At 44.6% G+C, this 25,374-nt stretch overlaps 1 protein-coding gene across 1 annotated transcript in view; it reads left to right on the top strand.

Annotated features, from left to right (window-relative positions):
- The window catches only part of GPR156 (G protein-coupled receptor 156), a 144,555-nt gene extending 123,485 nt beyond the window's left edge, over nt 1-21,070 (top strand). The window contains exons 6-10 of the mRNA XM_049629177.1: nt 3,384-3,550; nt 4,524-4,619; nt 8,641-8,877; nt 15,125-15,283; nt 19,640-21,070. Of these exons, the coding sequence (XP_049485134.1) occupies nt 3,384-3,550; nt 4,524-4,619; nt 8,641-8,877; nt 15,125-15,283; nt 19,640-20,974 (1,994 nt within the window). The 3' untranslated portion in view covers nt 20,975-21,070. The remainder of the gene's footprint in view (nt 1-3,383; nt 3,551-4,523; nt 4,620-8,640; nt 8,878-15,124; nt 15,284-19,639) is intronic.
- The last annotated feature ends 4,304 nt before the right edge of the window (nt 21,071-25,374 follow it).

Genomic DNA, 25,374 nt, shown 5'->3' with positions numbered 1-25,374 from the left:
GAAACAGGCTCCAGGCTCCGAGCCATCAGCCCAGAGCCTGACGCGGGGCTCGAACTCACGGACCGCGAGATCGTGACCTGGCTGAAGTCGGACGCTTAACCGACTGCGCCATCCAGGCGCCCCGTGAGGGGTTTTTTTTAATGTTTATTTTTAAGAGCGAGAATGCAGGCGCGTGCAAACTGGGGAGGGGCAGGGAGAGAGGGGGACAGAGGATGCGAAGCGGGCTCTGTGCTGACAGCAGAGAGCCCAATGCCGAGGGCTCAAACCCACAAACTGAACCAAGAGGTCTGTGCCTGAGCTGAAGTCAGACTCTCAACCGACTGAGCTACCCAGGCATCCTTTTATTATTGAGTTTTGAGAGTTCTTTTTATATTCTGGATACAATTCTGTCAGCAAATACATATGCTTTGCAAAGATTTTCTTCCAATTTTTTGTGTCCTTTTTTTCATTCACTTAAGAGTATCTTTCAAAGAAAAGACATTTCTAATTTTGATGATATCCAATTTACCAATTTGTTCTTTTATGGATCATGTTTTGGTATCAGATCTAAGAAATGTTTGCCTAACCCAAGGCCTCAAAAAGTTTCTCCTGTGTTTACTTCTAGAAGTTTTAGAGTTTTAGTTTTTACATTTAGGCATATGATCCATCTTGAGTTAATTTTGGAATATGGTGTGAATATGAATCAAAGTTAATTTTTTTGCATATTAATATGTTTATTCAAATCTAGGTCCTTTGAATTTCCATATGAATTTTTCACTTGGTTTGCCAGTTTCTGCCAATTTCTGCTGGGATTTTGACTGAGATGTATTGAATCTATAGAACAAATTGTGGAGAACTAACTTCTTAACAATGTTGTGTTTTTTAACCCATGAACACAATATATTTCTTCATTTATTAAGGTCTTTTCTAATTTTTATCAATAATTTTTTATAGTTTTCAGTGAAGGTCTTTCATACCTTCTGTAGGATTTACTCCTAAGTACTTTTTTTGCTATTATATGTGTTATTGTTTTTTATTTCACTTCCTGATTTTTTGTTGCTAATATATAGAAATACAATTGATTTTCATATGCTGATCTTCTTTGCTCCAACCTTCCTAAGCTATGTATTGCTCCCATTAGCTTTTTTGTAGATCCTACAGATTTTCAACATAGATAGATGATCATATCATCTATGAATAAACACAGTTTCTTTCCATCTTCTGTATGATGGCACTGTCTAGAAATACCAGTACAATGTTCAATAGAGGTGCTGAGTGCTAGGGTGCCTGTGTGGCTCAGTTGATTAAGTGTCTGACTCTTGATTTTGGCCCACCTCGGGCTCTGCACTGACAGCCTAGAGCCGGCTTGGGATTCTCTGTGTCCCTCTCTCTCTGCACCTTCCCCACTCATGCTCTTCCTCTCCCTCTCTCTCAAAATAAATAAAAATTTTAAAAAAAAGAAATGCAGAGCACAGACAACCTTGAATTTTTCTTGACCTTATGGGGAAAGCATTCAGTATTTCAAAACTAAGTATGTTAGCTATAGATGTAGATTTCCTTTATCTAGTTGGGGAAGTTTCCTTCTATTCACATTTTTCTGGGTTTTAATAAAGGGTTTTAATAAAGAATTTATGTTGGGTTCTGTCAAATGCTTTTTCTGTGTCTACTGATCATATTTTTTTCAAATTTGTTTAGTTTGTTAGTATGGTGAATTACATTAAATGATTTTAGGATCTCAAACCAATCCTGTATTCCTGAGACAAACTCCACTTGGTCATGATACATAATCCTCTTCTTATATTGTTGTCCTCCTCTTCATAAAATTTTGTTTATAATGTGTGTACTCATGTTCTTTTTTTTCTTTTCAAAATTTTTTTTGAAAGTTTATTTATTTTGAGAGAGAGAGAGAGTAGGGGAGGGCCAGAGAGAAAAAGAGAGAGAATTCCAAGCAGGCTCCAGCCCAATACAGGGCTTGAACTCACAAACTGTGAAACCATGACTGGAGTTGAAACCAAGAGTCCAACACTTAACCAACTGAGCCACCCAGGCGCCCCTATACTCATGTTCTTAAGGGGTGTTGTTCTGTAGCTTTATTTTTTATAAAATACTTTTCTGGCTTTGGTGTAGGGTAATACCAGCCTTATAGTATGAATTAGGAAGTTTGCCCTCCTCTTCAGTTTTGGAAGAGTTTGTGCAAAATGCCATAATTGGCATTCACATATAGTGTGAGTGTCTCTCAATAGCATGCTTCCATTTCTCCCTCTCCTGATCTTTGTGTTGTTTTTACTTCTACATATGTTATAAGCCCCACACAGTTGTTACTAATTTTGGTTTGAACAGTTATATTTTAAAGATATTTAAATAATTAAAATTAACACATACTTTTCCATGAAGGTCATATTTCCTTATATAGATCCATATTTTCATCTGGTATCATCTTCCTTTTGCTGTAAGAATATTAACATTCTCATGCGGGTGTGCTAATGCTGAATTCTTTCAACTTTTGTTTGTCTGAAAAAGTCTTTATTTCCCCCTTTGTTTCAGAAGGCTGCTTTTGCTGGATATAGAATGATAGGTTGAGGCTTTCTTTTCTTCTTTCAGTACTTTGAAGTTTTCACTCCACTGTCTTCTCACTTGGCCTTGTATCTGATAAGAAATCTGATGCCATCCTTATCTTTCTTCCTCTACACATACTGTGTCTTTTCTGCTGGTTGATTTGAAGATTTTTTTATCACTGGTTTTGAGCAGTTTGATGAAGCAACTGGTTTTTATCTTACAAACACCATGAATCATGTAAATGGTTGTACTTCCTTCTTTTCATTGGCTGTCAAAAACTCAGATCCATATTTCTGCCCCAATTCATGAAGGCTGTGTACTCTCCTCACCTGACCTTTCATCCTAAGTCTCCATATTTTCTCTTTTCCCTGATATTTTTTCAATTTTTCATCTTGTTACAGTATATATACTTTATTAATTTTACTTCTCTAGTTACAAAAGTAACACATCCTCTTTGTATGAAGTCAAATGATTCATATACATATAAAGAAAATGATAGTAATCTCTCTTCCACCACCCTTATCTTTTAATCGTGTCCTCCAGGTTAGTGGCTGTTTACAGTTTTATGTGAAAACGTCCATATCTCTCTATACGCTCATATCAACAAATATAGAAATAATAGTATGTTCATTTTATAAGACCCCTTAATCCATTGTGGGAAAGGCAGGATATGGAAAAAATAAACAAATGAAGATGTTTAATGGTGAAGGTGATATGGACATAATACCATAGCGCATCTTTAGTGTGTGTTTCATCTTTAATGGCTGGATAGGAAGCCCCCTGGGAGGGCTGACCCCGGAGCCTTTAGCTCAGAGCACATAGGGTACTCCAGTCCCTGTGTCCTATAGCCAGCAAGCAAAGGAAAATTATGACCTTGACTCTTTTGCAGATAATCAAAGACCTGCAGCTACTGGGGTTGGTGGCAGCCCTGGTGATAGCAGACGTGATCCTGCTTGTGACGTGGGTGCTGACTGATCCCATCCAGTGCCTCCAGATTCTCGGTGTCAGTATGACGGTGAGGGGCCCAATCCCTGGAGAATCTAGTTCCTGAGCTGGGAGGACTGGCTTCTGTGGGTACACTGGGGTCATCCTCCCAAGCAGTTAACATTAACAAGCAGTTAAATGACCCAAAAGGAGGGAGAATTAGGATCCGTGGCTGCTGTGAATGCCCTGCCCCTCGTCTGCAGTGTGTGCTGCCTCCCACTGCTCCTGCTCCACGTGTCTTCCAATGGCATCTACTGAGATGTTGGCACACTGGAACTGCCTGGCAGTTATCTCTGTTTTCACGTCCACATTATCAGTAGTGAGACTTTCAGCTACAGGAAGTTACCTTCCCCTAATTGTTGAGAAGTAAAGGCAGGATTTTGAGATGGTCTGTGGAGTCAGTGAGCCCTCATTCAAATCCCACCTACCAGCCATGTGACCTTGGGAAAGTCATTTAACCTCGCTAAGGCTCTATTGCCTCATAGGCAAAATGGTTATGATATTACTTCCTATTTCATAGGGCTGTGGTGAAGATTAAGTGAAACAATGCAGGTAAAGGGCTCAACTGTGCCTAGTACATAGTGTTCAGTCAACAGGAAGTATTATATGTCTCCGGCCTCACAAGGGGTGAAGAATACAGCGGACTCTTGACATTGCAGATTTAATATTTACAGTTTCAACTGTTAACAAATAGCAGGAACATGATATGAAATCCTTTGTAATTTTGCTGATACACTAGTTTGAGTCACTGTGGTAGCAAAGCACTTAACTGGGGAGTAAACCCCACCACTACCAAGTATCCACATGTCAGCCAGACTTTATCGTCTTCTCCTTTAACCCATAGTCAACTTGCATTTGGATTCTAATGGAGTCACCTAAATGTTAGAGTTTTTACATATTAAGGGGGAAATCATAGAAGTCACACTGCAGGATGTTCACAAAGATCTCCTGTGTGTTCCTGGTAATTGTGGATTCCCTCAGTCCTGACTCTGTGTCCTTCCTAGGTGACAGGGAGAGACGTGTCCTGCTCTCTGACCAGCACACACTTCTGTGCTTCCCGGTATTCTGATGTCTGGATTGCTCTTGTTTTGGTATGCAAGGTTGGTAACCACATGTCCTTGGGATACACCCTGTCACAAACAAAATAGATGTGAAAAGGGAACCACAGGAATTAACAAGGTAATTTCTGCAAAGAATCTTGAACTCCAAGGAGACCTCTGTTGACATAAAATCATGGCCCTTATCATTTCTCTACTTTTTATTTGTCTTGGGGTCACTTTTCCAACTCTACTGAGTCTCCCTCATTCAGTTTTCCCCAGATCATATGGAATACAACCACTGTTTCTCCCATTTCTTGGTCTGATTTTTCAATTGATTTAGCAGTACCAGTTTTCTCCCCAACTCTCTGCAAGGGAAATTATGAGGAGACATTTTATCCAGCTTTATTTTTTCTTTTGAGTGCCCTCTTGGGTTTTTTTCAAGATTTGAGTCAAGGCATCCTGCTGCCTTCCACTGACCTTTCTCACTCTGACTGGAAGCAGAGCTGGCCCCTAAGACAGATGGCAACATCCGCGGTGTCCTTTAAGTGGTTCCAGCTGCCTCGAAGTGTCCCCAGACTGCCCTCGATTTCCCACCATTAGCCTCATTTGTCTCTGTTAGATGGCAAAAGTAGGACGTTACTTCCACAGGTACAGAATACCTACACAGGACACTAAAGGAGGTTCTTAGAACCAACTATCCTAGTAACTGGTTTTCAGCCTGGAGAAACAGAGAATCTGGCTATGAGGGGTGTGGACAGGCCTATTTCAAAGAACAGGGCAAGCCCTGAGTGGCAAGAGACTGCCTGTTGATTTTCAGGACAGAGAGGCCTAGTTTACTGATTGCTGGCAGAGGAGAAGAAACTTTTAAAGAAATATGTGATCTTTAAAGGTAAACTTTACTCATTTTACCACTAGGAAAGCATTCAAGTGGTTGCTTCTGAGAAATGGGTCCGGGAATGGGCAGAGTTGGATAGGGAAGTGTTGCTTTTTGATTATATGCACATATTACATTGATAGAAATGAGTTTTTTTATTTTTGGTTTTGTTTTGTTTTTAAGAGAGAGAGAGAGCGGGGGGAAGGGTAGAGAGGAGAGAGAGAATCCCAAACAGGTTCCACCCACACTGCCATCTTGGAGTTCTATGAGGGGCTCCATCCCACCAACTGTGGGATCATGACCTGAGCTGAAATCAAGAGTCATCTCTCAGACTGAGCTACCCAAGTGCCCCTGATAGAAATGTTTTTAAAAGAGAACACTGGAGGGTGCCTTGGTGGCTCAGTTGGTTGGGCGTCCAACTTAGGCTCAGGTCATGTTTTCACCGTTTGTGGTTTGAGCCCCACATGGGGCTCTGTGCTGACAGCTCAGAGCCTGGATCCTGCTTCTGATTCTGTGTCTCCCTCTCGCTGGCCCTCCCCCACTCATGCTCTGTCGCACTCTCTCAAAAATAAATAAACATTAAAAAAATAATAAAAGAGAACACTGAGACGTAAACAGTTCTTGATCTCTAGTTTCTTGCTAATAGTTAAGAAAATGAACTTCAGAATACGACTGAACAGGGTTTGAATTCTGACTCAATCCCTTCCTAGCTGACCCTGAACCTCATTTAACCTTTCCAAGCCTGGGTCCCCTCATACATAAAGTGAGGATGATGATAATATCCTCTCAGAACTGTTCAGAGTTTCAAAAGAGTTAGTGCATGATGAGAATGTTCAGCCGGGGCTGAACAGTGGTTTGAGGGTCTGACTTCAGCTCAGGTCATGATCTCACAGGTTCGTGGGTTCAAACCCCTCATCTGGCTCTCTGCTATCAGCACAGAGCCTGTTTCGGGTCCTCTGTCCCCCTCTCTCTCTGCCCCTCCCCTGCTTGCGCACACGTGCACACACACACACTCTCTCTCTCTCTCTCTCAAAAATAAATAAAAAACATTTTTAAAAAAGAGTTTTCAACCACTCCTGGCCCATGGGAAGAGCTCAATAAATGATAGATACTATTATTATTAATCTTTCACTGCCCCCTGGACAGCTCTGAAAACACAGTGCCTCTCTCGATTCCTTGAGCCCCATAGAAGAACATGTCCTCCCCACAACAGAAACTCAGCACTTCCCCCACAGCAGCTCACTTTGTGACTCAACTTGATTTATTTTCTCCATTGCCTTTTATATAATCCCATTTCCATTTTATTTCACTGTAATATCTTTCTGAAGGACAAAGAAAGAAAAGGGAGAAATAGTGCTGAGCGTCAGGAAACTGACTGAGCCAGCCCTCCATGGGCTCCCTGGCCAATGAGCAGTTCATGAGGATGACTTAAATCTTCACATCAAGTTTCAGGACCCCCTACCTGAGCCTGGCAACTACCCCCACCCCACTTCTCAGCAGTGAGTGCCAATGACATCCAAGTTTTGGGTATGATTCACTCAAACACAAGTCATGGATGTAGAGAGGCTTTATTCATACCTCATTCCCTTATGGCAAGAGTTTTAATGGAATTAAAACATGTTAATAGATGAGATTTGAACATTTCAAAATCATAGAATTAATTTCATTTAATTTTGATTAAATTACTAATGATCCAATCTGCTAGATGCCACCTGATGGTATCCGTTACACAAAACCCAGGTTCCACTGGCCTGACTTATGTGTCTTCTGGTCATGAAGATCTCAGGGTGACCATCTTTGGCCCTCAGGCCCCTTTTGAAACACAGGGCATTAGGGGCACCCAGAAGGCATCCCTGCCATTTTGAATCCTTCACTGTGGGCATAGCCAGTCCTCCAAAAAATTATCCTTAGGGCTGTCCTTGCAGATGGAGTTGGTCAGGTCATGCGATTGCAGTCACCGGCAGGTACCTTGCTGATACCTGACCTTGCTTTCATTATTAGTTCTCCCTCTGAGTATCGATACTTCCCACCCCCATCTCATTCCCCATGGCATCTTCACATTCTGTGTGACAAAACACGGACATTTAAATCTTTCTATCAGACTGCGCTTCTTGAAAGCCAAGACCATGATTTATTCCTCTTTGTAACACCTTTGGCTACCCTGCACCTAACATGATATTTTGCACATAGTCAGGCGAACATATGTTGAATCTATACATTATGTATTGCTGATTAAAGCTTTGATTTCTGTTTAAAATACAGCTCGTTCTAGGAGAAACAACCCTTTAACGTGCTGTGAGTAATTTTCTGTGTAGTACAAATGAGAGATCTGAGAGCAGTTTTATATTCATGGGAAAGAGGAAAGAATAGGGCACTGGGTTCCTGGAGGGGGGAGGGGGCAGGGAATGTCACACAGAGGATGAAGGGTATAGATGAAACCTTTAGTGCCTGTGCCTGCTCCACAGTCTTGCTTAGGTCCCAGCCTGCCTTTGTTCTCTTCTTCCATCTCCCACAAACACCCACTGGCACAGAGCCCCTGCTAGCCTATAGAGATCCTTTGTGTAAATTAGAAAAAGGCATCCCTTCTAGACAGATGCAATCTTGCAGGTGCAGGGCTTGGCAAACAGATGGTGCCTTTGGGAAAATTAGAAAAAAAAAAAAACAGTCCTCAGGGCACTGCCCCTGCCGCGGCACATGGCTTGACAAGCAGAGCACAGGGCTATTTCAGCTGATACATGCCCCTCAGTTCCATGTAGCACAGAACCACACAATTGATGTGGTAATCATCACCACCAACAGCACCGTGTGCCCAGTGCCCTCCTAGTGCCCAGCAGCCTGTCCTGTGGGCTTCCTGTCGTGTGCCTTGTCCCAGCAGAGTCCTGTCTGATAGCTGACTTGCTGACCTCCAATAAACCAATTCTCAGTGAAGAGGAGGAAAATAACATTTAGCACCTGCTAGGTGTGTAAGGGCTGCCTTCAAGGTCTTCCCATGTGCTATCCTACCTAGTATGTCTTCATAGCAACCCTTTGAAGTAGGTTTTATTATCCCTATTTTAGTAAAAGGTGAAAGATTTATGCGATCTGAGGAGAAACCAGAGCATTATCCCTATTTTAAAGTTGAGGAAGTTGGGCCCAACCCTACTGCTCTTTGACACCAAGCCTGTTATTCCACTCCTCTCAGCCCCTGGTTCTCTTCTCCATCTCCAGGGCCTGCTGCTGCTATATGGTGCCTACCTGGCTGGCCTGACTGACCACGTCAGCTCTCCTCCTGTGAATCAGTCTTTAACCATCATGGTTGGGGTCAACCTCGTAGTAGTGGCCGCTGGGCTTCTGTTTGTGGTCACCAGATACTTGCACTCCTGGCCCAACCTGGTCTTTGGACTCACATCTGGAGGTATCTTTGTTTGCACAACCACAATCAACTGCTTCATCTTCATTCCCCAGGTATGCTCTAAGGAGAATGTGGCAGGCCAGTCCTTGTTGTCATTCCAGAGGCTTCACTGGGCATGATAAACTGCTCACTTTGTTTTCTACTGACACTTTTGGGTACCATTTCTTGGAGAGTCAGAGGAGGGCAGATTCCCAGTGAGAGCTGGCTCTCTCTGTCCTTCCTTCCTTGCTCCCCTAAAGGGGACAGCTCTGCTCCCGGTCAGCAAGGAGGGCAGGCCCTAGGGGCTGGCAGCCGAGGCAGCATGTGTCCACCCCTGACAGGCTGCCTCACAGACCTGCCTTTCCACTTAGCCTCCAGTCAACCTCACACTCATCCCCAGTCCCCTCTTCACCTTGGTAACGTCATTTCTTTCACTAGCCTGGGAATGAGGAACCTTTCTTTCCTATCTGAGATTGCAGAATCACAGAGGAAAAACTCATTTGGGAATTTATGCAATTTAAAGTGCCTTTTCTTTCTTTTTATTAGAAGAAAATATGGATCATTTCTTTTTACAATAAGGAGAGATAAAAACTGAATAAAAATGTGTCTCATAGTATGGGGGCTAAGAAAAAATATCAAATGAGAGAGGAAGATAGAAGCAGAAATATCCAGACAGCAAAGAGAAAGAAAAGGAGTCAGAGGGAAAGGAGAAGGAATCCATAGACTCTGAAAGCGATGTTAAATTATTCATGTTATGCCCTAGGGTACCACTGAGCCACATATATCTGAGTTAATGAACTTGGCATTAGGCACCTGTCCTGTTTCACTCTATATCTCCTTTTCTTCCCCCGAGGCCTATCTCCTCCCTCTACTCCCTTTAGACCCTATCTTGATTCCCTTTGCAGCTTGAAGTTGACTATGAATGACTTCATGAGGGAGCTAACTGATAATTAAAGTGTTGACTGAGGTAGAGTTACGACTGCACTTTGGGGCATGATGGTCCGACACAGGCATAGTCTTCTTCCCTTTCGTAAATTCTCATTAAAATATTCTGCAGAATAAACAAATACGGAAAATCTGTAGCAGCAGCACTAAAAACCAAGGATGGGTACTGCATCTGTACTAGAAACCAGGGGGGTTTTTGCTGAATCTCTATGTTATAAGAACTAGATTGAAGGAAACCATGAGAGCTCCAGCTTATTTGTCTGGGATTTGGCAGAAAAGGGCTATGAAAAACAAGGGCTGTTCCCTTCTGGGAGATGGGGAAAGGAGAGTGGGCAGGCATCTTTTGTGTAGCCCACCCCTTAGGCTTTGTGGCCAGTGTTGTTGATTGGTAACCCATCCATCTATTGCTAACCCCTTTCTTCCTTACTCACCTCCACTATATAGGCTGAAAGAGCTCAACACTTGCTTTGCCAACCTCCCTTATAACTAGTGGTACCCATGTAATACCATTTTGAACAGTAAAGGTTTTCTGGAAGGCTTTTGAGAATGCTTTTGCTTTCCTAAAAAAGCCAGAGGCATGGCTGGCATCACCTATTCTACTTTCTTCCTACCTTGAATGTTTGTGATGTCTGGAGCTATGGCAGCCATATTGTGACCATGAGTGAAAAGCAAAGAGAATATATATACTGTACTAGGAAACTATAGCTCTTCTCATGTAAGACTATAAATTTAGGAGGAAAGGACCTATGAAGAGATTCTGCAGTTCACAAGAACGGGACTACAAACTTCTGAAGACTTGGAGAAGCTGTCATCCTCTGAAGTAAAATAGTGTTTAGAAGAGCTCTGATCTGTCTCAGCAACAGGATTCAAAGGATACTGCCTCTTTTCAACTAAAGTGAACCATCATGAAAAGGACATAATCTTAGATCATGAAATACTGAATAAGGATGAAAAATATTCTGTTAAACTTAATATCCCAATAAAAGCATTGAATAGACAGTTGGATATGGCAAAATATTGAATTAGTGAATTAATTTAAGGAAGCAGAAAACAAGGAGATGTTAAAAAATGAGAGGCCAGTTAAGAAAATATGGAGAACAGACCTAGGATACAATTTAGAGCTAATAAGAATCTCTGAAAGACAACAGGATTAATTAGGGACAGAAGTAATCACCAAGAACTATTAAAGGAGAGCCTTTCTGATCTAAACAAGACCTCTATCTGAAAATTCAGTGAATCTGCAACCTCCATGATATGGCCCTACTTGTATCTTCCCTCTCCACACTCACCTCTGTCCCTTTTGAAGCCTAAGTCTCGGATGCAAGACTTCCACTCTCTCTGGTGTTTGAAGCCTCAGTGGTAATCTTTAGGTACACTCCCATCACAGACATAAACATGCAGGACAAGGTTCGGTTTGGAATCTAACTTCCAGGTTTGATCTAAGCAACAAGCACCTGGTTTGTTGAAGTGGGAGTGGAAATTGAGTTATTGGGGGGTACAGGAACTGGGTGGACAGGCAGCGTCTGCCTTTCTCTTTCTGTCTCTCTGTCTCACTCCCCCTTTTCTTCCTAGCTGTCTTGAGTTTCCATTCTCTTACTCTGTCTTTCCTCTTCTATTTTCTGTCTCATGCTTTATCTCCTCTTGAGTTGACCATGACTAAAAAAATGCATTTTATAGTTTACTGTATTTTAGGTTTAGGAGGTAGATTCTTTTTGAAAATATAAAAGTAACTGAGGCCTGTCAGCTTTTTGTGTGCCTCTGAATTGATTTTCCCCTCTGGCCTTTGGTAGAAGAAAGATTCTCCCTGTGAGACCAGCACCGTGTATTCCCGGGAAAATAGGACGGCTGAACAAATTTGGAAAAGGTTTTTGAGGAGAGCTATATGGGGAGGGGAGGCAGCAAGGAGGTAAACTGCTGCTTGCAGCTAAACCTTCAGACTGGACTGATGGGAGGGGCTTATGGAAGGAAAGGCACAGATACCTCACGGGCGGCTAGGTGGCGCTAGAGAGCTGAGTGAAATGGCTGACGTTTCTGAAGAGGCAAGTGGACCAAAGAGCACTCTACACAGGCCCTCAGGAAATGCCTAAGTGTTTATGCCAAACACTGAAGTCATCACCAGCAATGAGCTAGCCTGTACTTTTGTGACCTGAACGTGACCCATCCCTACACACATCTCCCCCCTCCATCCCTCTGGCTCTGAGAGGCAGGTGAGTCCTGAGATAGGACATTGTTTTTTCATCTGAATCCCTGAAGTGTCTCATCTGCTCCTGAATGAAGGTATTTAGGAATTTCTACACTGCCTTATCATTATCTGTATACATCCCAGCGCCCCTACTAAATGGATGAACTTTGTAAAAGAAAACTTCCTTCATTTACTCATGAAATGAGTACTTATTAACTGCAGGAAACATGTAGCTAAACACATGGGGCCCGACCTCTGAGTCTAGTAGGAGCAGATGTGAAAGGATTTATAATATATGTGTCAGGTGTTTGAGGAAGGCATGTTACATAATGCTGAGTAAGGGGTGCCTCAGTCTGGGAACTCAGTGATACCTTTTCAGAAATTAGGGGTGTTTGGGCCCAGTCTTAAAGGAGGAATAACAGTTCACTGAGCAGACTGGGGAAGGACAGCGGGTGGCATTTTAGAGGGGGGACATCATGCCCAGGGGCAGATGTACATGAGAGAGAACAGGGTATGTTTGGAGCACCATAACACTTCTGCACTTTGCACTTAAAAAAAAAAAAAAAAAGCGTTTATTCATTTTTGAGAAAGAGAGCATGAGTAGGAGAGGGGCAGAGAGAGAGGGAGACAGAGGATCCGAAGCAGGCTCTGTGCTGACGGTAGGGTGCCCGATGCAGGGCTCAAACTCACGAACCATGAGATCATGTCCTGAGCTGAAGTCAGACACTCAGCTGACTGAGCCACCCAGGTGCCCCTGTACCTTGCACTTTTTGAAGCACAAACTGAAACAAGGGGCGAGTAGAGGAGGTGAGAGAGGCACATGGGGTGAGCTTCTGAAGGCCCTGGTTTGCCTATTAGAAATTGAGAGTTAATCCCAATTCCTAATGTTTTAGTTTCCTATTGCTGCTGTAACAAATTACTACAAATCTAGTAGCTTAAAGCAATATAAAGTTATTATCTTAATAACCCTGGAGGTTAGAAATCTGAAACGGGTCATATTTGACTGAAATCAAGATGTCAGTAGGTGTGTGTTCCTTCTGGAAGGTCTAGGGGAGAATCTGTTTCCATGCCTTTTCCAGCTTCTAGAGGCTGCCTTCATTCTTTGACTCGTGGCTTCTTCTTCCATCTTTAGAGCCAGCAGTGTGGTGTCTTCAAATCTCTCTCTTTCTGACCTCTGCTTCTATGGTCACATCTCTTATTTGGACTCTCCTACCTTCCTCTTAGAGGGTCTCTGGTGATTACATTGGCCTTGCCCAGATAATCCCGAATAATCTTCCCTTTTCAAAAACCTTAACTCAATCACATTTACCAAATCCCTTTTGCTGTGTACAGTAACATATTCACAGGTTCCGTAGATTAGGAGGGGAACATCTTTGGGGAAGCATTATTCAGCCTACCACACCCACATAGCCCAGAGGCTGAGAAAACAAGAAAATGCTTGTCCTACCAGAGGAAGTGCCATGGAGAGGTCCTGAAATTGTGACCTGAGGGCCATTTGTAGCCATATTCCAGAAAGCTAGAAGGGTCAAGTCCTAACAACCAGGATCTCCACAGAAGAGAGGAGGATTTAGTCAAGGGGCACCCTGGCCCCACCCAGCCAGCTTAGTGTGAGACAGACCAGAAGCTCTGGAGGTGCCCTTACACCAATGTTGAGCAATTCTTCCAGCAGCCCTGCAGAGAGGAGGTGGTACAGGACAGAAAGGAAAAGCTATACTTAGCTATACTGCTAAGAAAACAAGGGGGGCCCGAGAAGGAACAGAGATACTTGCAGCACTGCTAGGGTGAGTGCTGGGAGAATAACACTGGAGGTTGGCTCTATCCACTCAAGACCATAGAGTCACCCTGTGGTGCCAGGCTCCAATAACTCCTGAGTATCAAGGTTAGCTGACAGAACCCTGGGGAAGGGGACTTTGAGAAGGGCATATAAGGGGAGGGTCCTAGCCTGACCCAGCACATATCACGCAGACCCCTGATACCATGAAGGACTCATGCTGAATCAACAGAGAATCCAAGACTTGGGTGAGAATGTATTGTAGTTGATGGCAGAATTTTAAATCCTTTCAGCTTTACCACATTTGGGTTACACTCCATAGGCAGAGCTTAATAAATGTCTGGTGAGGTAGCGAATAAATTCCAGGATCCCTGTGAGGCTACCCACAGACCCCTCAGCATCATTTCTAGAGCCAGGGTACCAAAGTGCCCAGTGTACATCACCAGGACTCTTCATTAGGAGAATTCCTTAAGGGAGAAAGAGAAGCGTTGAGCACTGTGGTCTCCCCTGGCCTTCCTGTTACCGGCATTTGCCACATGGCAACAGTATCCCAAAGGCCCTAGACAGTGCCCCTGTTTGTGAATGTTCTCTATTCCCTTCCATCCCTACTAAATTAGACCAGCCCAGGCTTCCAGATCGTTTCTCAAAACCAGTTTCTCCTGAAAAACTTTCCCTAGAACCCCCACGTTAACAGTCTCTGTCTTCATCAGCTGTGCTTGAGGACATGCGGTGTGGCACGGTGCCCTGCTTACAGCTGTGGCTGGGCTGCTAACTAGCTGGAGGGCCTTGAGAGGTCATACTCCTTCTGAGTCTTTCCTCACTTGTCAAGTAAAAAGGACAGTCAGATCTCAGACCTAATGTTCTATCATTTCTATGGATTTTTATTGACATTTGTGGTTTTCTATCTGGATGAGACTTGATTATTGACTTGGGTTAGAAGTCTTCCAGCAGGAGCAGTAAGTACACCATTATTACTCCAAAAATGAGAATAATTAAGAACAGATACTTACCACCAAAAGCAGTTTCATTTGAAACATATAACGTTTAGATTGCTTAATCCTATTAGAGCTCCTAAATTCTGGCTTGAGAATATGGCTCTAGAAATATATTTCAACTCTGGTTTGCCTTGACCAGTCCACTAACAGGCAGGTAGACGGGGCAAGCTGAGATTATTCAATTTTATCTACTTGTCAGCTTCTTTCTTTGGCATTTTTTAAACCAATAATGACCTCAACATTCTCTATACTTTCTGTCATTACCGTTTATGAACTTGCCAGAGTAAAGTACATTTTGAGGAGAGAATAGTTTACACATATGTACATATCTGTGACACTGTAATTCCTTGATATTTTTGAAAAAGAGTGAGAGAATGTGTTTCTGGGAGTGTAACTAAATAAATAACATGTTTTCTTTTATTTAACAGCTGAAACAGTGGAAGGCATTTGAAGAGGAAAACCAAACAATCAGACGCATGGCCAAATATTTCAGCACTCCCAGCAAAAGCTTCCATATGCAGTATGGTGAGGAGCAGAATTGCCACACTAGAGGAGAGAAAAACTCCATGGACAGACTCCTCACGGAAGTAAGCTAGACCCCTGCCTGGTGGATTCTCTGTCAGGAAGAACTCCAGTCATGCAGTGGTGGGCCCCAGAGGTCTCATTGCTAACATTCTTTCTTAGCCCTCTGTTCCCCCACTTCCTAGCCACGTCCACTTCCCTCAGCCCCAGGCAAAAAAAAACAGAAAACAAAAAACAGCATTTCCCCAGGGACCCACCCATTGCAGACACTCAGCTTACCCACTACATTCATTCATCGGCCTAGTGTGTGCCAGGCATTGTGCAAAGTGCCGATGAACTAAACAAATATAGTCCCTAGCCTCATGGATCTCAGGCTATTGGAGGAAATCAATGTTGATCAAGTAAATGTATAATTATAAATTGTGATAAGAATTATGAAGGAAGAAATAAGAGTGGTAAGACAGAATAATGGGTAGTGAGGGTAAGGGAACCTAATTAAAATGTTCAGAAAAGACGCTCTTAGCTGAGAGCTGAAGGTTAAGTACAGGTGCAGGGAAAAACATTCCAAGCAGGGGAACAGTGTTGTAAAGGCCATGAGTCGTAGTGGATCCTACCTTTTTCTGTATGACACATTCTCTCTTAGAGTAGTGCCCTCATTTCCAAGATCTTATGAGGCCCATTACTGTCCTTTCCAGGTTTGAACTAGAGATTGCAATCATTTTACCAACCCAGAAAGTCAAAAAGTGTCTAAAGATGGGGTAGAGGGCTTATTTGTTTATTTATTTGCTCAAGATTTTATTTTTAAGTAATCTCTACACCCAATGTGAGGCTTGAACTCACAACCCTGAGATCAAGAGTTGCAGGGACAGAGAACTTAATGGGGCCTCTAAATATCATAGTAGCACCAAGGGAGGACTGGGCAAACCCAAGCCCTTTTTCCTTCTGTTCTTGAGCCAGGCTTGGCACCTCTCCCAGAATCGGGCAGTGTAATGTGTGCTTGAAGAAAGCACCTGGAAAAGCTTGAGGCTGCACTGCCCCGGAAAGGAGACACGGGACCCAGAGGAATTAGTTTTTTGCTCTAACAAAATTATATTTCATATTATTTTCAGTACAGAACATACCTGAGTAGGTGCTGTGTGGGAAACTACACTTGTTTGTAACTGGACTGACACCTGGGTCTCAGCTGTCCCTGAATGAGAGGATGGTGTGATGGGGACCCAAGAAACACAACCAGGGAAGGGATTAATGGCAGCCAGCACCTGCTGCCTGTGCTTCTCTGTTCCCTCCCTCCACACTCTTGGTTTGGAACTTTTCAATCCATCAGAGTAATACCTCTCCATATTTTTACTATTTATGAGGCATTCAGGACTTTATTTCAAAGCCAGATTTCTTCCTACCTGGCAAGGGAGTAGCATTGCCTTTGATACTCTGTGAGGTCTTCAAAGAAGCATTTTTTGTCCAGCTAAACAGAAGGCTAGAAACTTGGCGAGAACATCCAGGATGGTTTTTATTCACAATCAGCTAATGTTGGAACAGCCAAGTGGCCTGACTCTTTAGCCTTATGGTAATTTGTGACGTGCTTTTTGTATTTCTGCCACACTACCCTGTTTCCCACGCAGTAACTGAATCTGCTCTTTCCAAAAAGATGTCTTGAGTCTGCGGAGGGAGGGCCCTAATAGAAAGCAGATGCAGAGGCAGTAAAAATCCTGGCCTCCTCCCCTCAGTGCCCTACACCTGGAACATCTTTCCCAGAACAGGCCTGAGAACAAGTATCCTGTCCCCAGCCCTCTTCACAAGCCCAGAGAGCTTCCAGTATCTGAATCTCCAGTTCCAGCACTGCCTGGTCGATAAACACAAGTATCCCTCCCGCCTCCACATGTGCACAGACCCCTACTCCAAGCTTCTTGGTTGCAGGTCCCTCTTACGCAGCCCCATCTGTCGCCTCATGTCCTCCTCTTACTTTCCTACAGTCTTCTCACTCTTGCCCCCCTTGACTGTATGGCTAGAGGTCCCCCAGAGGCTGTTTGAGCAGCATGCATCACTGACTTGCCAGGTTGTGGAAAGACCAGCAGACAGAACCTTCTCAGAGGCTGAAGGACCTCCCTTCTACACACTACAGCAGAGGAAATTCACCTACTAGTTTACTTTCTTGAACCATAGAAACAAGAGTGTGACTCCATTTCTCCTTATGGCCTGCACCCTATGGAACACACCTGTGGATGTTTTGCTTCCCCAGATATGCCAAAAGCAATAATTAATAAGTTCATTTAAATGTAGCTGCCATGGTAGGTCAGATTTTGGCCTCACAATGGCAGTGCCTCACACCATGCCTTTAATTAGTATGCAGCCGTGGAGAAGACAGAGCCCCACTTCCTTTTCTGGAACAAGGGAAATTTACTGTTTAGGCTGACGTTTCTAAATCTGTCACCAGCCAGCTTCAGATGTTTGGTTTGCTGGGAGAAAAGTATTCCTCCCAACTCAATGTTTACCCTGTTTTTCTACACTCAAAGAAATTTATGGATAAGGCACAAAAAGTCAGCATTCAGAGTTTACTTGCTGGGGTAGCTGTCATTAGCTGGTGGCTTCCCCCTACCTGTGGGGGAGTAGAGACCTCCTGAAGGTAGTATCAGAATGTGCCTGGTGGGCTTCAGGGGGAGGGGATGGTGAGGAGGAAGAGGGTTGGGGTCCCTTCTGTGCAGCCAGCTTAGTCACACCTGTGAGATCCTCAGAGAGATATCTGGCACCACCCAGATATCATGAAGAGCCTGAATGAATGTCGCCTTGTTACTCATCTACTCCGCTCCTGGTGAGTCCTTGAGTCATCTACTTGCCCAGCTACACCCCTGCCTTACCACTCTGCAGGTGAGCACAGGGAGGATGGGAAGGCAGGCACTCAGCTGCGAATCCTTTCTGCTTATTCACCAGTTACTCACTGATCCTGGACTCTCTCTGGATGATAAAAGAAGTAGACTAACCCAGGATGAAACTGGAGTACCAATATTCGGAAAATCACCCTCCTGCTTATAAGTAGGGAACAGGAGGTCTGCTCAGAGTTGCTGCCAGAGGGCTGTTGCTGGACTCGTTTACTTAAGTTGCTTCTCCCTTAAAGGGTCACTTCTGGGCAACTCTCCCATATCAACTTGAGGAAAAAAACCACCAGTTCAGTCCATAGGCAACTTGTTTCAGGGAGCCTAAAGAAAGTAAGTATTCTTCTATTTGTAGGGCGTAGTATATGGACGTCCAGATGCTCACCCTCAGCTTTTAAAGAAGATAGCAATAAAGAGGCAGTATTTTGGTATTTGGACAAACACTTCCTAGAATTCAGTGTTTGTGTTATTACCCCCCAAACCCTCGACCATCATCTGCCCCATCAGCTCTCTTTTGTGCTCTGCTGCCTTTGAACATCAGAAATTTCATCAGGTGGACATAGGTCTGAGCTAGACGATCACCTGCTGTACCACCAGAGGATGCTCGGGGCACACCCTCCACCACCCCTCCCTCCCACTTCACGGCCCCTGATCTTGCCACTAGAACAGGCACGCCTCTGCAGCTCTCAACTGCCAGCTCTCCTGGGAATACCCTGTTGACCAACTAACAGCCATGCAGCAGGTAGGCAGCTCAGCAGTGGAACTGCCCCAGTCTGATTCATCTTCTGGGCTCCATTCTAGATCTACTAAATCAAGCTGTCAGGGATTTGGTCCCAACTATTCTCTTTAAACAACACATAACAAAATAAAAAGCTTCTTTAATAATTCTGGTGCCTGCATTTCTTTAGGAGATACAGACAGCTGATGGTGCCACATGGTAGCTTTGGCTCCCACCCCCAAGGTCCAGCCAAAGGAGGTGATAACACCATCCTGAGATTCTTGTAGCACACCCCCCTCCAACTCTAGTCTTATCTCTTTGGTTCAGGATTCTCCACTCTTCTCTCTGTTCTTCCAGTTTTCTAGTCTGTTTAGCAAGAGGCAAGATACTTATTTCCTCATTCATTCATCCCCTTGAGGTACACCTGAAATTTGTCTGTGTTTTGTGAAAGTGTGACAAACCTAGAGTTGGGTCATCTCAAACATTATTCAGACTGGTGTTTTGCAGGTTGACCTGACCCCCTGAGCTCTGAGGAAAGGGGAGAGGGTGCTGCAGCAGCCAACAAAAAGCTAATGCTATGCCTCCTCCGACCTCTTCCCACAGACGATGCCACATTTATTGAGCACCATTTGTCAGTTATTGTGCTAAGCACTTCACTCACATCAACTCATTTCACCTCATGGAGCTACCTCCTCAGAGCCTAAGATCACAAGCCAATACACAGAGGAACGGGGATTTAAAGCAAGGTTCTGATACCACTCTTTTGCCGCTGTGGAAAACTGTGTTAAAAACCCTCAGAGGCATCCTTTATTGATGGTTTTGCTTTTATTTTACAGAAAAATGCTATGATTGAAAGCCTGCAGGAACAAGTAAACAACGCCAAAGAGAAGCTAGTGAGGCTGATGTCAGCTGAGTGTACCTTCGACCCCCCAGAGTGGGCCATTCCTCCCACCTCTTCCCACAGCAAGAACAGCCTGACTGCAGCCTCTGCCCACAGCCTGGTAGCTCAAGGGCCTTTGGAATGCCTCTCTGACTCTCAGAATGATACCAGTATAGTTGCCCAGGACTCCCAGAGCACCTCAGTGCCCTCTTCAAGTGTACAAAGCCTGGAGGGGGCTGTGAAAGACACCAGCTCCTCCTCAGGGCAGAAGGAAAAAATTTCTAACTTCAAAGACTTTTCTGGTCATTTAAATTTGGGCTGCAGCCAGAAGCCACAGCCTGAGCAAAGCCGAGGTGCAGAAAGAAGAGACCAAGTACCCGTGAACCCCCACCAGAGTGTCATACCAGGTGGAGAAGGCCCTGTTCCCCAGAGACAAGGGCAGCTGGAGAACTCAGAGGAGCCCCAAAAGCGGCTGTCAAGGGTCAATTCAGTGATTAGGGAGAAGCTTCAGGAAGTCCTGCAAGATCTGGGCCTGGGCCCTGAGGCTCCTCTCCCCTCTTCCCCATCCTATACACAGCAGCCCTGGAAGAACCCCCAGAAGATTCCCCTCTCCAAGGAGCTGGGCTTCAGCCCGTACATGGTGAGGAGAAGGCGGGCAGCACTGCGGGCTCGCTCACACTTTCCAGGCTCTATACCCTCATATATGGGGCATCGGGCAAATAGGACTGTATCTGGGGCACATGGTGGGCTAAATGTGCAGAATAGGGACAGTCTCTGCCTGGATCCCCAAACTGCTGGTTCCAGGGCACCAAAACCCTCTTCCAGGAAGCCTTCACTATTCCCAGATCCACAAGGCAAGCCGGGCACCCTGGAGGGCAGCAAACAAAGCCAGACAGAGCCCCAGGGTACCAGAGGGAGCCAGGCAGCCTTTGCTCACCAGCCTTCTGGCTCTGACCAAGCACAGCGTCCTGCCGCCCCACACCTATCCAGAGCTTCACCAGACATGCCTGAGCAGTGGCAGCTGCTGTCCCTGGGATTCCCAGACTGTCCATCCATGTCTTCTCCGTGCAACTACCTTGACACTGAGTCCAGCAGTTCAGATGAGTTCTTCTGCCACTGCCACCGGCCCTACTGTGAAATCTGCTTCCAGAGCTCCTCTGATTCCAGTGACAGTGGTTCATCAGACAGTGACCCTGACCCTGCTGGGGGGCTGGCTTCCTGGGAAAAGCTGTGGGCCCACTCAAAGCCTATCGTGAACTTCAAAGAGGACTTGAAACCCACACTGGTGTGAAAAGCAGCAGAGTGGGTGTGGATATAAAGGTTGGTCCAGGACAAGCCATACCAATGCCTATAGGAGGAAGGCCAGTTCTGGCCTTTAGGGAACAGACCAGTGCCCTGAACTGATCAAGCTTTTACCATGTTTCAGCTATGCTCACTTGAGTACTGTGTTACCTTGAGCACTTCTTGATCTATTAAATGAGGGGGATTGCCTATCTTGTTACTACCTCACAGCATTCCTATAAAAGACTCCAGTGATCATAAAAGAGAACTTCTCGATAAAAGGTGCTAAGTGAGAACAGAGGGTTTTCTGTCCTGGTCAGCCTGTATTCTACAAAACTCTTAATATATACTAGGTGGGTCACTATATGGACTATACAGATGGAAACATGGAAGGAAAATTTCTGCAGAACCAGAGTTGTAGACAGCGACCAATCAAACTGGCCTTCTGATGGACAGGCCTGCTAAGAAGATAGGTCTCTTACGTTCTTGGGTGCCCCACTCTTGGCAGGGGATAGTTTTACTTCTGCTGAAGCTTGTGAACACCACCACCCTAATTTCCAGCTTCTGGCCAGCCTCAGCTCAGAGCCACCTTTACACCACTATTTGGTGTACATGTGTTTCCACCATTATGGCATCTCACCATCATCCCTGAGACTGTCAGGTCTCCATGTGCCCATAGGCTACCCAGATCTCACTCCTGACCTCGGATAACACCAGAGGCCCAGACTGTCTCCTGGTCCCTGTGGCCGTTCCCTTTGACTCCAGTACGGAGTCAAAACCAGTACGGTTTTGTACTGGGGGTGTAGGATCACACAATGATGGTTTCTGATGGGGTAGGAGAGGTCCTATTTGTCAAGAGGTATTTTGGGGGCCATTAGAATTACATGACCACCAACAGCTACATAAACCCGGAAATAGAAGATGGGAAAATACAAAGGAAGAAATGGGGGAGAGGCAGGAAAGAAAATAGGTTTTGAATATTTAACTTGAGTCTGGCATGGTCCTCGGCAATATAAAATTTCAGTAATTCCTTATGATATCCCTGTGCAGTAGGTGCTCTCGTTCCCATTTTACAGATGGGGAATTTGCAGCTTAGAGAACTGAGGTCACTTCCCCAGACATCACACTGCTAGAGAGTGGCTCGTGCATGACTTGCCCTCAGTTCATGGGACTCCAGGTTGGTAGATTTCCCTGAGGACACATCTCTTCACTCATTCTCCTGAGATAGTCTGGCAGCACTTGGCAGGCCAGACGATAAAGCAAGGGTAGTGTAGGGAAGCTGAGAGATGCTCACCCTGCAGTTCCAGATCACAAAACTGGGTTCCTGGCCTCAGGTAGCAGCCCTCCACTTCTCACTGGCCCAGGGGCCCACCCACACCTCCCAAGGGAGCCAGGGAGTTGGCGAAGAGTGAGTGCCAGGAACTTAACCACCACCAGTGCCACAGGGAAAGCACTGGTGGGTCCACTTTGCTTTAAGCGATTGTTGTTTACAGGCTGTCCCCTGCCCCCACCCACTGTGTGTCTGTCTTTGTGTATACACATTTGTGTGCAGGAGTTTGGGCCTCATTAGAAAAGCTTGGAGCAGGGGCACTTGGTTCCAAATCTCTCCCAGAAGATTTATCCTGAACGCTCAGGGCTGCCGACACCTCGGGAATCTCCGGACACTGGACTGGGAAGCCCTCCTGGTAGCACAGATTCCTCTATCGTTTACTTTTTAAATACAAATGTCATAACTTATTCTGTGTGTGGGTTTGTAGCTTCCACCTGTGCTGTTTGTATGCTGTCCAAACGACCACTTAATAAATAAGAAATGCCTCCCCAAACAAGTCTCTAGAAATTATAGTCCCGTGCTGCAGAGGAGAGGAACAGAGAAGCCTCTGTGAACCACCAAGGGAGTGGACACGAAGCAGCCACCAGAGTTGCCACTGGCTCAGCCCAGGTTCCAAGTAGATCTTCTGCCAAACTCACATTTGTAACAGATTCTCCTGTGGTCTCCCTGTGCAGCTTTCTATCCCAGAAACACCTGTCCCAGTGGAGAGAGGAAACTCTGGAGACCCTTGACTCTTCCCCCACATGGTGGCGGGTCCTGTGGTTGGGCTTTAGCTTCTTTCATTCTAGTATGTCACCTCTAGAAGTCTATCACTCACTTATGTGGACTATGCATGCTTTAAACCTGGCAATCCCTCTAGCCTTCTCACTCTCTCTGCGACTATACCGTCAGTCCCATCACTTGGCACTTCCACACCTCCATCCCTCTTCTAACTAGAATTTCTTTCTCCACTTTGTGCACCTTGTGAATTATTCATCTTTCAAGACTCAGGTAGAGTCTTGAACACCCCCAAATGGAATGGACTGATCCCCTAGTTAAAGGATATTTTGGGGTCCATATTTTGAACTCCACTATATAGAAACTTCTATTATCCATTTTACCTAGAATGATTTTGTAACCTTTGATAGACTTGATTGAAGAGATGAAGAATCTACCCTGAATTTTCCTTTTTTGTCATTTGGTTTAAAAACTATGTGCCAAATATCATGACAGCCCCCAGATACTGTCTCCAAATCTATTGTTTACTCTGTGTACCCACCCCCACTCTTCACCAGCTCCTTTCCTAAATCTTTTACCCCAAACCAGATAATCCAGTGATAAAATTCTTAGAAGGATGAGTGTGTCATGACTTTTGGATGCTCTTGACTGTTAGGCTCTTGAGGAAAGGGCAGTAACTTGTGCAAAGGAATCCTGGAGAAGGAAATGTTGCTTCTGCTACTATGCTCTGGATTATGCATATCTATTGGTTTTAAGGTCTGGCATGGAGCCAGACCTGATTCTGAACCAGGCATATGTTGTTCTGCTGATTGAAATCTTGGGGTTGGAGGTGTCCATCCTGATTCCAAAGTCTATTCCTGTCTCTTGGCCTGTGACAAACTCTTTCCTTAAAGGATCAACTTGGCTTTCCTGGAGCTCATAGCAGAGAAAAAAGCATCAGAATGTAGGAGGCTTGTTTTTAAAGAACCATATCATTTCTAAAATGGTAAAGAGAAAAGTCAATGTAAGTTCCACAAAATCTCTTCTGTGTCTGTATTGATTTTATTATGTTTAAATGTGTCTCCTCCACAGATTGTAAGTTCCTGAAAGCACTGAGTGTGTCTTCTGCATCTTTGTGTCCTCCAGAGTAGCCATCCGAGAGCTTTGCATAAAGTATAAGCACAATAAATGTTTGATGGATAGATTTCTGGACAGATAAGCAGATGAAACAAAGGAAGGCAAGGAAACAAAGGAAGGCAAAGAACCAGTTCTGCAAAGCAGCAGAAAGGGAGGCAGAGCCATCTGGTTTCACTGCCTTCCAATGAATTGAAAGCAAGAAGCAAAATCACTAAAAGACCCAGAAATAACTGAACTCTGAAAATGACAGTACTTTAAGTCTCTTAGGGAGAAGGGGGATAGAATGATAGTTAATGAAAGAGAAGCAAGAAAATTATTGTGAGTAAGGTCTTCTCTTTAAAGATGCTTTCTTTACAGGCGTGTAACTGGGTAACAACCAGCATTAAGTAGGAGGACAGTCTGTTCATCTTTCTCACCATCAGCTTCCTTAGTCCCCTTTCTCAGAGCCCCAAACAAAGCACTTTCTCTGTACCCTCTGGCTGCTACACTTTTCCCAGTAACACCATCTGGGCTTTGTCAAGGGAGTGGGGTCCTATGCCAAGGGAGAGGGCATTTTGGGGCTGAAGGCAGGAGGCACGTTGCCCAGACTGCTCTTCCTCACCTCTGGTACCTACTCTGATCTTTTTCTCCCTGAAATGTTCCTCATGTTAGCAATGCCAGCCACAATGAATTGGAACCAGGGAGCATCTTGGGATGTTCATTTCACTATCGAGGTCACAAGGAGGCAGGAAATTCTGGTGTAACGAAGGCAAAATAACCTGTTATGAGTTTGACAAGATCTGGGTCAGTGTTTCCCAACCCATTCTTTGACTTACCTTTGGATGTCTAAAAATACTAACAAGACAGGTAGGCTCAGAGAAAAAGTGCTTGGCATAAGCCCTGGAAAAAGGTCTGCAGATAACTAAGAGAAAAGCAAAATGATAGGAAAAAAGAAGGGAAGGAGGACAAGAAGTTAAAAGAAGAGGGAGAGACCAGGGAGATGTGGTGAAGGAGGGAGAAAGACAAAGAACAAATGGCACCCTGCTTAGCTTTGTCAGTGGACAGATTGTGGCACTTGCCTCGCTTGTAATTCAGTGTGCTGGGTTAATTCAGTGTTCTGAGTTAGAGAAAGTGAGGCTCACTTCTGTGAAGAAAGGCAGGGATACCCTTGCAGATCCCTTTCTTTTGGATGTATGTGACCATTGGTTCACTTCTCCACTTTCCCCCCTAGACTGTGAACCTCTCGAGCCTACAACTTGTTTATAATT

The sequence above is a fragment of the Panthera uncia genome, chromosome C2 (assembly GCF_023721935.1).
Source record: "Panthera uncia isolate 11264 chromosome C2, Puncia_PCG_1.0, whole genome shotgun sequence".
NCBI classification, from domain to species: Eukaryota; Metazoa; Chordata; class Mammalia; order Carnivora; family Felidae; genus Panthera; species Panthera uncia.
Note: the sequence above shows the minus strand (reverse complement) of the source record. Positions and strands in the feature narration are given on the sequence as shown.